The 13373-nt window shown below is 41.4% G+C and overlaps 1 protein-coding gene across 1 annotated transcript in view; it reads left to right on the top strand.

Annotated features, from left to right (window-relative positions):
* LOC103067487 (digestive cysteine proteinase 2-like) overlaps nucleotides 1–11999 on the top strand; it is a 37946-nt gene extending 25947 nt beyond the window's left edge. Inside the window, exons 6-11 of the mRNA XM_007437864.3 lie at nucleotides 1203–1398; nucleotides 2339–2532; nucleotides 3706–3797; nucleotides 5944–6105; nucleotides 7439–7628; nucleotides 10959–11999. Of these exons, the coding sequence (XP_007437926.1) occupies nucleotides 1203–1398; nucleotides 2339–2532; nucleotides 3706–3797; nucleotides 5944–6105; nucleotides 7439–7628; nucleotides 10959–11146 (1022 nt within the window). The 3' untranslated portion in view covers nucleotides 11147–11999. The remainder of the gene's footprint in view (nucleotides 1–1202; nucleotides 1399–2338; nucleotides 2533–3705; nucleotides 3798–5943; nucleotides 6106–7438; nucleotides 7629–10958) is intronic.
* The last annotated feature ends 1374 nt before the right edge of the window (nucleotides 12000–13373 follow it).

Here is a 13373-nt window from a genome sequence, read left to right as displayed (position 1 = left end):
GGGTTCCTCAACCTTGGCAACTTTAAGACATGTGGACTTCAACTCCCAGAATTCCAAAAATTATGAAGGTAAAGATAGGAAGGTGAAATTACTGGCAAAGAGATTAAACAACTCTTCCACTTTCCCACTGCTTCTCATCAATGTTACCCTTTCCCTGGAAATATTTACATATAAGTTGCAATGTTAGCCTTCATATGAATATAGTGTCTTGGTTGATATGACCTGAAATCCTTCCTGCAGAAGCTACAGCATTCTAGGATATTATACAGGATTTTAGAACTTTCTATGGCATGTAAAATTATCAGTTAAAAACAAGATGCATAAGTTTCATGATCTGCAGTCCATTTCTTTAGATACATGAAGTGTCATCTCGAGGCTAGGAGTGTACACATTCATGATTTGAAGGAAGGGGGAATGCAAACTGAAATATTAGAAACAGATGGCATGTGGAAGATATAGCCAGTGATTGCTATTTTATTAGCAGTGTCCATTCACAAAACATTTGTCAGATGAGATACAGTCATTCTTCGCTGGTGAGCTAGTATGTGTACCATGATTAAAAAGCCTTAATTTCAAGCAACAGGAAATAGAAGTGAATATTTTGAGGACATTACAGCAAATCTGTTCGGTAATGAAATCTACATGGTTCTTTCCCTCAAATCAGGCCACCTTAAGATCAGTTGCACAATATTCTGAGTCAAGTTGAAATGTCCACCTACTGGTTCTTTGACTATTGTTGTCTCTTTATGCTTTTGCATAGAACCTAGTCAGTTGGTTCTATATGGAGTATGATAGAGCACTGCTGACAAATTGTGATCTTTTGTAAGATTTTGTTGCCTAGGATAAAGGAGGAGATGGTACTTTCCCTTGATTGATCCAATTGAGTTGAACTCAGACGTCAACTTTACTGGCAACTTAACACTTAACACTAGCGAAGAGCTGTACTAGAAGACCAGAACTAGCTTTGAGGGATACGTGCTAGGGCACCCAATTCTCTTCTCCAGCAGCTGATCATTTCTCCCTGCTCCCTGTCACCATTTGGGAGGCTACTCCCTCTCTCTGCCTAATGGTAGAGCTAGCCTTTAGAGTTCTCCAGATTCCCTGGTTTCAGAATATTTCTCTGGATTTGTGAAATGGGCTATTGCATTTCAAAGCTCCACAGGCATTGTGACACTCACATATTCATTGTGCTTTCTCCCTAGAAACAAAACTGTGTGAGGAGCTGCCAGGTGATTCCACAGAGCACCACATCATGGCCAATCCCATGGCTGATTTTGTTGGTGGACAAGAGGATCGTGCCCACAGTCTGTTCCACCATTACAGAAAACGGTTTGGAAAGAGCTATGACACCGAGCAGGAGATGGAACATCGGAAGTACACCTTCACCCACAACATGAGGTGCAAAGCTTAAAGAGATGAGGCAAAGGGAGGTATGGAGGTTGGTAGAAGGACAGGGGAGAAGAGAAAAGAACTGGTGAGCAACATTTGCAGGTATCTTGGCAATCTCAGGTGGGCTTCCTCCATAGTCAGTACATATGTTCATTATTGGGGGAAGGCTTGAAAGATATATTCTACACATGGCTGGCTGCATTCTTTCCTCTATTATTCCTTAATATCCTACTTTAGCTCTGCCCTACCATTTTAACACAGGTTCAAAGGCTTTCATTGTCATTTGTATGAAGACCTAAGTGGCAAAGTTAAAGTTTCTTCTCCCATCTCAGCTGCCACGTTTTGAGTTCCACTGTAGGCTTTAGCATGTGAACCATTCTGATGTTATCCTTTGGTAGCAGTGATGAGGTTGGTTTACAGCTGAGATTAAAATGCATAATCATAAAAACATTATAAAACAACAGTTGTCAAAACAAGCAGCAATAAAACAAGGGCTAAAACTGGTGCAAAAAGATCTCACAGAGAACCAAAACTGAAGATTGAAAAGCTCATCCAGAAGTCAAGCCTAGATGGTTGAGAGTCCCAAAATCAGTGGGGCCAGTGTTCACTAGGGTGATTAGAGGGTGCAACAGGCAGCATCCACACTTATTTGCTTTCTAGTCACTAGGGATACTAGGAGAGGCCAGATCACCATGACCACCATTTTGTGAAGGTGCAAGCCATCTTAAATTTCAAGTGTGCCACAGGTATCCCTACATCTTTGTCATCGAGGAGATAAACAAAGCACAGTTTGCATATGAAAGAAAAGAATGGATGCCTTTCTAGTGGGTGTCCATTATCTGCTGCCTCTCTCCACCCATCTTGATCTTAGGACAGAGGGACCTTTAACTGTCAGAACGTTAGGTGATACACCTGGCTTAGCTCTTGCTCCTTCTTCTTCCTTTCCCAGGTTTGTCCATTCCAAGAATCGAGCCAACCTTCCATTTAAGCTGGCCCTGAATCACTTGGCTGATCTCACCCAGGATGAGATGGCTGTGATGAGGGGAAAACTCAAGAGTACAGCACCCAACAAGGGGCTGCCGTTCTCCGAGGAGCAGTACCAAGGTCTCATCTTGCCAGAAAGCTTGGACTGGCGACTCTATGGTATGTGATGCTGGTTTAGGCAAGAGCATGGTTAGTGAATCAACTAAGGTCAGTCTTTAATCAGCACAGAGAAGGTATGTCTCCCAGGCCTTGGGGTAGGATTTTGGTGGAACCATGGGTGGTTGGTTTTGTGTAGTTTGTCTCAACCCTTGGTTCTTTTTATTGCTTTTCTATTTTAAGTGTAAGTCATCCAGAGTCATTTTGGAGTTGGGCAGCTTCTAAATCTCCTAAATAAATAAGTCAGCCATGCCACATTTTCTATCTTTTTTCTCTTCCCCAGCCATGCTGTCCCTTCTTCAAAATATCTGTATCTCTAGCCAACTTTCTATTTCTCTGTAACCATTGGATTCACCTAAGGTGTTAAAGCAGGCAGTTTTAAACCATTATTTGTTGAACAAGCCATCGTGGCTTCATTCCAACATCACCCACTGACAATGATTTACCAACCTCAAGGATTGGCTTCATACCTCACTTTAAGCCAGAAGCAAACAAGAGTGTGACTTGATGTTAGGAGTCAACCAGATTCCTTTTTGTTCTTGTTTTTATTTTTATTTAAAAAGTTATTCTAGAGATATAGGGTTTTCATTCAAACAGAGGTGGGGGGAATTCCTTTCCCCTTCCAACACTATTTTCATTTCCTTGCAAACTGCAAAGTTGTGTTCTAATTGGTTATGGACCCAAGTTTCCTTCTATTCATTTTTTGTTGTAATTAATAATAGGATATATTTGCTGATTGCTCACCCATTTGTTCACTCGGACTACTTCTCCACCAAAACATTGCATCTTCTAGAATCATCCAACCATTACTGTACCAGAACAACAGTAATGAGAACAGGCTTTGTATCACTTCAGAGATAGCTGGGGAATGCTATGAAGATTTCAAAAACCACTAGTGAAGAAATAGCCTTAGTCCCCACCTGATGTGTCCCAGAGTGGATCTGTGTACAAATGTTAAGTGGCAAAAAATCAAAATTAAAAAAAAATTGATTGTGTGAGTGTGCATGGATGAAAATTAAACATGGTTATAGATATATTTTGGGGTTTTTTCCTATTACAAGAGAAAAAGTATGGAATTTAGGCTGCTTAGCAGCCTTTGAAGATAAGCAGCTTGGTAGGAGATGTGCAGGGGGAAGGTAAGGCAAGTGTGCAAAAATGTCTCTTTGCTCTTTCCAGGGGCAGTGACTCCTGTCAAAGATCAGGCTGTGTGTGGTTCCTGCTGGAGTTTTTCTACTACAGGATCTCTCGAAGGAGCCTTGTTCCTTAAGGTAAGAACTGCCTTGTTCCTTAAAGTTTGGAAGATGTTGGTTAGGAGTGTGCAAAACATTTCAAATTCAAAAGACTCTGTTCCGAGTAAGGTCATGTTAATTACCTGAGGGACCATCTCCTCCCAGTTGTTTCTCCCATCCAGTTCAGTCTAGCAGGATGGGAATGCTCCAGGTCCCGTCATCGAAGGACTGTTGGCTGGTGGGGATTAGGAAACGGGCCTTCACTGCCGTAGCCCCTACCCTCTGGAACATTCTCTCTCCAGAGATTAGGACGGCCCCAACCCTGTTGACCTTGCGTAAGGCCTTGAAGACCTGGTTATGTGACTGGGTCTAGGGCCCCAAGTGTATTAAGGGCCCCATTTCCTGGTTATGTTAATATCTATGGATTATCATTTTCTCAGCTACTCTGTGTGTGTGTGTGTGTGCACGTGTGTGTATTTGGTATTGTGTTTGTAAGTTGGTTTTAATTGATTTTATGATTGTTCGCCACCCAGAGTCACTTGTTTGAGATGGGCAGCCATATAAATGGAATAAGTAAATAAATAAATTGTTTGGAAGGGGGAACCAAATGTCTTGAACATGCAACAGAATGTTTCAAGTCTGGAATGTTTTGCATTTCAAATGCTTTGCACGCTGCTCATGTTGGGTGCCCAAGAATCACTATCCTGATCTTGGTTCCAACAAACTGGCTCACTGTTAATATCACTAATGGAAGTCACAGAGCAAACATTATCTATTACATCAGCAACCAAGAAACATAACATAAGTGACTAGTAGGCTAAAAATGGAAATAGAGTAATGGATGACTTATATCAATATGATGCCAGAGAGAGAAGTAGTAACCACAAAAAACATACATAGGAAAATTCATGAACGGCTAAAGTTGCCAAACTGCTTCAACTAAGTTTTTTAAATAGTATGTTTAACAAGTATAAATGTTTTTTCCAACATTTAGTTTTTACATAAGCAAAGAGAAATTAATTCAGTTCCCCTTCCTAATTTAATTGTTTTAACTAATGTGTTTAATTATGGATGCTTAATTATATTTTAGTTAGCACAGAATGGTTGTACAACATAATCCATGATTAGCATCCTGAGAATGGCTCCACTCCCATAATATGGTAAGCCAAAACAAAGAATCAGCATTATAGTACCATCCAGTGACCTGGTTCATAGACATAATGCGGTTGGTTTGATTTTGGCTTAGCCGTTAGGGTTTATCGGGCATATTTTATGGAGAATGTTGTGTGAAGTATGAAGTCTATTTCTATTCCATTGTTTTTATGCGCAAGGAAAAGACATCTTAAGACAGTGCAGAATTCTGGGCTCAGCTGGAAAAGCTGCTGCGTTCACGTTCCTACCTCTTCCAAAGTATTTCTTCCCAATAAAATCGGGGGCATTACATAGCCCTAGTATATATCCTTTTAGAAACCCTTTCTAAGGATCCTTAGAAATACTGATCAACGCCTGGGCGATTGTTCAGCAAGACTTTGGGGGCTGCGCACACGCACACACACACACACAGAATAATATGCCAACGTTGCTCCACCCACAGTCAAGTCTTCTAAATTATGCTGTTGAGATTTTTTTTAAAAAAAGCAACAACTCTAGCAATGAAACCAAACAAAAATGGAGAGGTAAACTGTTCCAGTAGAGAAAACAAATTCCAGAGCTGAGTCCACATTCCGCCAAAGACTAGAAAGAAATCAACACCCTAATTTGTGGGGTGAAAGACCCCAGAATGATGCTTCTGATATTTATGATCACTGAATCTGGTTTTACCCTTAGTTGGTCTTCCATATTCCACCGAACTCTTGTGTGGTTCGGGATATGTCCTAGTGAGATGGTGGTGACCAGATTTGAAATCTAAAATAAATAAATGCATAAATAAATAAACAGCAAAGGCTGAAACTAGAATGACCTGTCTTAATGGAAAGAAGGATTCCCATTTTGCAAAGCACAGCAGTGTGCCTATGAAACTGCAAAAGTGTTCTACTGCTGCTTTCCGTAAAGAGATAGACTGCACGTGCGCACACCCTGCCCAGTGACTTTTCTGATGCAGTTAGGAACCGCAATGGGTAGCTCTTGCTCCCTGGCCAGGCAGCGCAACCAAGCCTGAACCAAGGACTTTTATCCTGTTCCCCAGACCGGCCATCTCATCCCCCTGTCTCAACAAATTCTCATCGACTGCTCCTGGGGCTTTGGGAACTACGCCTGCGACGGTGGTGAGGAATGGCAGGCATTCGAATGGATCCTGAAGCATGGCGGCATTGCCTCCAGCGAGTCCTACGGGCCCTACAAAGGACAAGTGAGTAACGGAAACCCATCTATTAGAGGGGCGTCCAGAAGACCTCTGCTTACATGAGAAAGAGCCGTGTGGCTTAAGACTTGCTCTGAAAGAGAAGCTGGTTTCCAGTTACTCATTTCCAGCTCTGTTGGGGTTAACTGAAAGCAGGACTGCAGCGTACAGTTTGGAGCAACTGTGGGGATAGTAAAGGGGGGTACATTTGATGACCAACTATGTAGAACTCGTAGGGTACGTGTTAGGGGCATCCAGGGATGTGTGTCAAAAATGCCAAGATTGTGACACTCATAAAAAAGAGAGAGGGCTTTGATTGCATGGTAGTGGCCGCCATCTTGACCCCCCTGTGGAAATTCCTGCCCCATGTTTATAGAAATATAGAGTCCTTTGGCTCTTCCAGTCCAAGTAGAAACATTAATTATTTAACCCTGAGGCCGTGTTAGTCATGGCCAGCAGGTACATTGCCACCTGAAATGCACAGGTAGACGCATGTTATCCTTATGTGCACATAGGGTGACAGGTGTTGACATGTGGGTGGAGAGGAGCCATGAACATGCATTATTCACGGTTGCAATTTTCACAGCACGCAATGAGCAGATTCCTCAAGTTATGTGAGAATTTCCTCAAGTTATGTGAGAATTTTCATCCTAACAGAGCTGAACCTGTCTGCAATATGAGTTTTGCAGTTACGACCACAGGCAGTAGATTTGTTAGATTCCAAGATATGGATGAGATTGGATGATCTTGCTCTGTTATCAAGAGAAGGTTGGGGGTTTTCTACTTAAAACAGCAGTTTGACTAGTGTTGCACAATAGGGGTATTACAAAGCTTCAAAGCTGTGCTCTACTTTGAAGATGCGTCAGACAAAGCATTTTTCCCTCTAAAAAGCAGTGCGAAGTTGACACATTGCTTCATGATGCTTCTGAGAGCTGCTCTAGCAGGTCTAGAAGCTGGAGGAGGTCTCTGGCCTATGTAGCGCATACACAGAAGGACTTGTTAAGGCAAAGTATGGCTTCCCCACACAAACCTCTTACTTAATCCTGAGATGCATGCATCCTCTTAGATATCTGTGTGTGCACAGATATCCACATGTAAGTTTTTTTCCTGCTGCTTTTAGTTTGCTAATACCTCTTTAGGCATGTATAAAGTGCTTTGAATGTCTCCTTTGAAGATGGGGGAATGAGGCTATGAATGCCCTATGATAAGGTCATGCATGACTTGTTAATATTTTTAATAACAAGAGCATCTGTCTGTAGAGGGCATTCAGAAATGGCTAAATCAAGGGGATTGGTGATAGAGCGAATGGAATCTTGACTTTGGGATGTTTTCTTTCTATCAGAATGGCTACTGTCACAGCAACGAGACTCACCTCGTGGGCAAGCTCTCAGGTTACGTCAATGTCACTTCTGGGAACACCACTGCTCTGAAGACTGCCATTTACAAGCATGGTCCTGTGTCTGTCAGCATTGATGCCTCCCACAGGACTTTCTCCTTCTATTCTAATGGAGTATACTACGAGCCCAAATGTAGTAAGTTTCCAAGCCCCTGGTCCATGGGGTGTTCATCCTGATCTGATTTTGCTACCGTGCTCCCACAGCGTTGCCTTCCTTAAGCATCTGACCCAGTTTTCTTCTATTTCAGGGTTTCTCAACCTTGGCAACTTTAAGATGTGTGGACTTCAGTTCCCAGAATTCCCCAGCCAGCATGCTGACTAGGGAATTCTGGAAGTAGAGGTCCACACATTTGAAAGTTGCCAAGGTTGAGAAACCCTGTTCTATTTGTGTAAAATGTACTTTTGTTATAGATTATAGCGAGATTAACAAACTAAAATAACAAGGAAGAGTGGTAATATAGACAAAGTATACATAATGGTGATTAAAAAGAATTGAATTTTTTAAAAAAGGAAAAGGAAAGATCCATGTAGTATTAATATAGTTTTAGTATACAATTATTATTATTTATGAAATATATATGCCGCCCCATTCCCAGCAACTCCAGGCGCTCAGTCCTTTAACATATTATTAAGTGTAGATCACATAGAAACATCCTTCCTCATCTTCTCATTTTTATTATGTAAAAACATTGTAAATACATCTCTTGAATCCATTTTTCGACATCTGGAGTTAGGGGTGGCTGCAACTGGCAGCCGTGATGTTGCAATCAACGTGCCACCTGCTTTTTACGTGTGCCACACATGCAATGGACATAAAAGACAGGCAAGGCTTTGCTCACATCACCATGACTTTTTAAAGCATATCCTGCAAACACACCTGCCTGGAGCATTGTTTTCCTTCCATCTTTGTCAAATAATTCTCTTAGCCCAATCATGAGAGAGCCAGAGTTCTTCACAAAGTGTCCAACTCCATATTTTTGAATGTCTCACTTAAGTTTTTAATTTCTATATTTTTCCTCCCAAAATTGTGTTAACATTTGCAATGACTTGAAACCAAGCAAAGCCGTAACAGAACAGGACCAAACCATATGAGTCAGAGAACTGTCAAATCAGTTTTCATCAAGCTGAGCTGCCACATGGTTCAAATTGATAGGTACTAGAACTCTGCAGAGCTTGGCAGAAGACTGTTTTCCCACCGGCAAGACCTCTTGCCTCTCCCACCTCCTATTGCCTGACCTCCATGCTCTCTAGTAGATTTCACAGCCATTCTTACCCACAGATGGGAATCTCAATCTTTTCGGTAGCTTCTTTAACCTTAACTTTAGATTTAACTTTTGCAATCTCTGTTAAAAACAAAAAAAACCCAAAACTGCCTGGCTTGGATTTTCCTAGTTTTGTAGGCAGCAAGCACTGAAGTCTTGTTGCATGCTACCTTCTAGCCTCTGGGTTCAACTGAGTCATTAATCTGTTTCTCACCCCACCTCCACACAGAGCTTCTACACTGCGGCCTACAACCATGGTTGCAGCTGGCTGCAAAATACCATAATCACGGATCCCAGTGGGAGTTTATATATAGGAAGTCCACTATCCCCTCATACCAACAGCCCAGTTTTTTTAAAAAATGGCAATGCACACAGCATGTATTAAAAATATGGCAATTTATTTTTTCCCCTTTGAATATGGACTGTGGATGAAGGGATTTTTGTTACTCCAGGAGCTGCTGTAGCTCAGGAAGTTCCTGACCGAATGACACTTTTTGCAATCTCCTGGAAATTACTTTGCAGTTTCTTGCTGTCCTTGGCATTTGGAGCTTGGCAGGAATGAAGACCATGACACGCTTGACTTAAACACATTGACAGAGTAAAAATAATGCTGTGTGGAAGTACTCACAGCTTATCACATCAATGTGGAAATGGGTAAATCAAGATGCATTTCTGAAATTGCATCCCAAGAGCAGATCATGCTTAGCAAGAACCGTGCCCAAATTCTGCCCTTAAGAGAAATCTATGTATGTTGTATTTTAGCCAGATCCTTCCCTTTTCTACAGCTGGGTTGGCTTCCCCTTTGAGGGAAGAGAACAGAGAAAGGGAAGGGGATACCCGCTTTGAAGAATACCCAGCTGGGTTAATCGGAGCAGAGGTGGTTGAGAAGGGAGAACTGTGCTGCAGTTCCACATACCCAGTTATCCATGTCTTCATTTAAAGATTGGTTTGGCTATGTGTGCAACATAGTTGTGACTATTAATCTCCAATGGATACAGTCCTGTTGTTCAATATGCAAATCCTTTATCTCATTCATTCTCACAACTCTATTTATAGATGTTCTAAACCGCTTAAGAAAAAATCCAGAGTGACTAATTCAAGACCAACCAATGGGGTCTTCCCCATTCCTAGTCCAGCAATCTAGAATGGACCTCACAGGTTCAAACTGATACTATTAGGTCATTATTTGTTGCTGTTTGGGAGAAGAGGGTAGAAAACCTTTCAAACAACCTTTGGGTCTCTCTTCATATCTTCCCTACAGTCATGTACTTATACATCCACACCTCACCTCACCCTTAACAAAAGGTATTGTGCATGTGCTTATAGTGAGAACAGAATGTGCCTCTCTAGAAGGACAGAGGACCTTACAATATACTTTTATATCTGTGTTTTTTCTCTTTAAAATGGAAGAATAACTGTTAATAAGCGATCTGTTGCATTCCCATGAAACATCTGAAAAAGTGAAAAAGTGCAGTTCAAAAGCACCTCCCAAATATTGCTAAGTTTAAGCTTTTTTTTAAAAAAAAAAAAATCCCTCCCAAATGTTGATATTCATTCCATCCAGGATATTTTAATTTACCAACTTCTGTTATCTAACCATATCCTAAATATTCTAGAGAAATTATTTCTGAGAGAATTACCATTGAAATTTCAACAGATGAGGAAGGAGTGTATGTTTCTCCAATAAGATAATTACAATTTTTCCAGTGTAAACTCTTTCTAATAAGGCAGTTACAATTGTTTATATGAAACTATGAGAAGTATGCCTTTTTGGGTGGGGAAGGGTATGTGGGTGTTGCATACGTGTGTTTGCAATTTGGGATTGCAGAAAGAATGCTGATGGACTTTATTTGATGCCACTGGTCATAATACTGAGGTTTCCAACATCTCAACTGATGATTGTAATTCATGTCCCCAATAGGTATGGCTGTGAATCATGGAACAGCAGTGGAGGAGAGAAGAAGAGAAATTTCAGTGTTGATTACTGCAGTTGTGAAACCCACAATCTACATTTTCACAGCTGCAGAAATAAACATGATCATTTAATCTTCCCTACGTGCCCCACAAGATCTGTAAATCCAGGATTTAAAAATTCCAGCCTGAGTCACTACTTAGCCTCAATGGTGCTGGTGCATTCTTTTGCATAATCACACATATAAAAACATCATTTTGTTCTGAGTTGACTCTTTTTTCATCTTTTTTAGAAAACAAGAGGGGCGAGCTAGATCATGCTGTCCTGGCTGTCGGTTATGGTGTCCTTCAAGGAGAGCTTTACTGGCTGATCAAGAACTCTTGGTCTACCTACTGGGGCAACGATGGCTACATCCTCATGTCCATGAAAGACAACAACTGTGGTGTTACTACTGATGCCACTTTCCCAATTATGGCTTAATGGGAGCACAGCTTGGCCAATTCCTTCAGGCAATTTCAAAGAAAATGCAAATCCAGTCCTTTCTTTTTCCTTTTACTGAAGCAGGACTGCCTTCCTCTCATCTCCTAAACTTATTTTTAAATCATAGAACTGGAAGAAACTTGGATATATATATATATATTTAGAAAAACTCAATTGTTACTGTTGATGAGTTTTTCTAGGATCCAGGCCACATTGCCAAGGATGTTTTGCCTTGAAAAGCTGGGAATGGGTGCCCCAAATAAATAAGATGGTCAGGTCCATCCTTCTTCTTGGTAGCACCCAGCTGAAATGTAAGAAGGACTTCAGCTCTCTTTTCCAATAGTTTAGATATCTCCCAATCTTCCTAGAGCTTTCTCCCAAAAATATGGAGCAGGGAAATTCAATGTGGCTTCACCACTTCCTATAAAGGTAAAGACTTCCTCCAGTCAAGCTCAACTTGATTGACCTTACTCCTCCAATTACTCCAGGTTGTTTCCTTAGCAATGATTCATTAGGGGGTTTGCCACTGTTTTCTTCCAGTCTAGACTACATCCCTGGGATGTCCTAGGGGTCTTCCATTCAAGTAGTAACCAGATCTGACTCCTGTTGTCTATTGTTGAAACCAGACAGCAAAATGCTGCTGTATTTTTTAGCCTATCAGTTTTTTATGGCATAGCCTACAGTTCCAAGACTCAAAGCCTTAGATATGGCCTGCAGAATTCCAATAAAACTTGCTGCTAAATCATAATTTTTAACGGAAGGGGGAAATAAAAATTCATGTGGCATCTATTGTATTTGTACTAATTTAATATAATTTTCATGAAATACAGATTTAAATAAAATCAAGCTTATTGCGCCATGTCTGCATGTTTAGTGTGGTTCCTAGCAGGCAGTTCAAAAGTGTGACCATCACTTGGAAGAGTTTGCACACTGCTATTCTAGGTTCTTTTAAATGTTCTCCTTCATCAGCAGTCTTCAGAAACTTGCCCAGGAAACAAATCCCATAATTTGGAGCAAACTCCCAAAAGATTTCACACAACCGCTGAAACTAACTACACTCATATTCCAGGCCTTTCGTGATGGTGTATCTGAGCACACAGCAGTTAGAGGGTGATTAACCTCTGATCAAAAGGCCAGGTTCAGAAAAAGGTGAGACATGGAGATTGTGCAAGAAGATTTGATCAACTGACTTGAATCAACTGCAAAACACATCACCTTTACAGCAGCTACTATGGCTCTTACCAGCTTGGACTCATTCAGTTATGAATATGAAAATGTACCATGTATTCTTGTCAATTTTGCTGTATGTTCAGGGGATGTCCAGTTAGTCTGATGGCTGATGCTGGAAGTGAATGACACAAGGTGGTTGGCTTTCCTTTTCTGCAATCTATGCCCCTAGCATCTTTTTCATGGAGAAACCAATGCTGTACATCAGTCTTCCCCAACCTGTGTTAGCCCTGCAAGGTAGTCCAAACAAGAAGCATAACCAGGAGTACTAGCTCTATCTTGAGTGCAAGGTTACATTAACAGAGTCTTGCAAGACTGAAAGTATGTCTCCCCTCCTTTCCTTTTACTCTCCAGAAAACTAGGGAGGGTCCCTTCTAAAACGTCTCCCATGCCCTCCCTCCTTCTGTGGGCTGACATATCTTTTACATGCCGGTTGTCCAATCTGTGGCTCTCCCTCCTGTCCCCCAAGGTCATTCCCACGTACCATTACATCTGCTATCCTCCAGATGTGGTAGGACTGCAAACCCCCAGAAGTCTTGTCCTAAAATATCTGGAGGAGCTGAATGGACAAAAGCTGCAGCAATGTCATCTTCTTTGTAACCAAGAAGTGGATTCGACCATATTGTGCCATTCTGTGCGCCATAAGAAAGTGCTGCCATGTCAATCTGGTGCACAAGGGTTCATTTTGTGTACCCTCCCTACCAATCTACTATCTGACGGAGAGGGTAGGGATTGCTACTTAGTGGGGAAAGAAAGTCTCATTGCACACACTCACAGGCATAATCATCATTATTTGAAATTGCTAGGCTTGAACCTTAATTTTCAGCTGGATGCTTTCAAAGGCAGGTTCACTGGTGCATTCCCTAGCCTTTGGGATAGGGCGATGTTGCAAAACCTGATTCTTAATCTTTTCATCTGGTGTGTTACGTACCTGACAGAAGCTCCCAATATTTCTTCAACTGAGGGTGGATGGTTATGCTTGAGTGTTTTTCACTGTCCT

Source organism: Python bivittatus, unplaced genomic scaffold, assembly GCF_059951505.1.
Source record: "Python bivittatus isolate LINGU-HERP-01145 unplaced genomic scaffold, Pbiv_v1 ctg000310_np1212, whole genome shotgun sequence".
NCBI classification, from domain to species: domain Eukaryota; kingdom Metazoa; phylum Chordata; class Lepidosauria; order Squamata; family Pythonidae; genus Python; species Python bivittatus.
The sequence above is the reverse complement of the archived record's forward strand: the minus strand, read 5'-3'. Positions and strand labels throughout refer to the sequence as shown.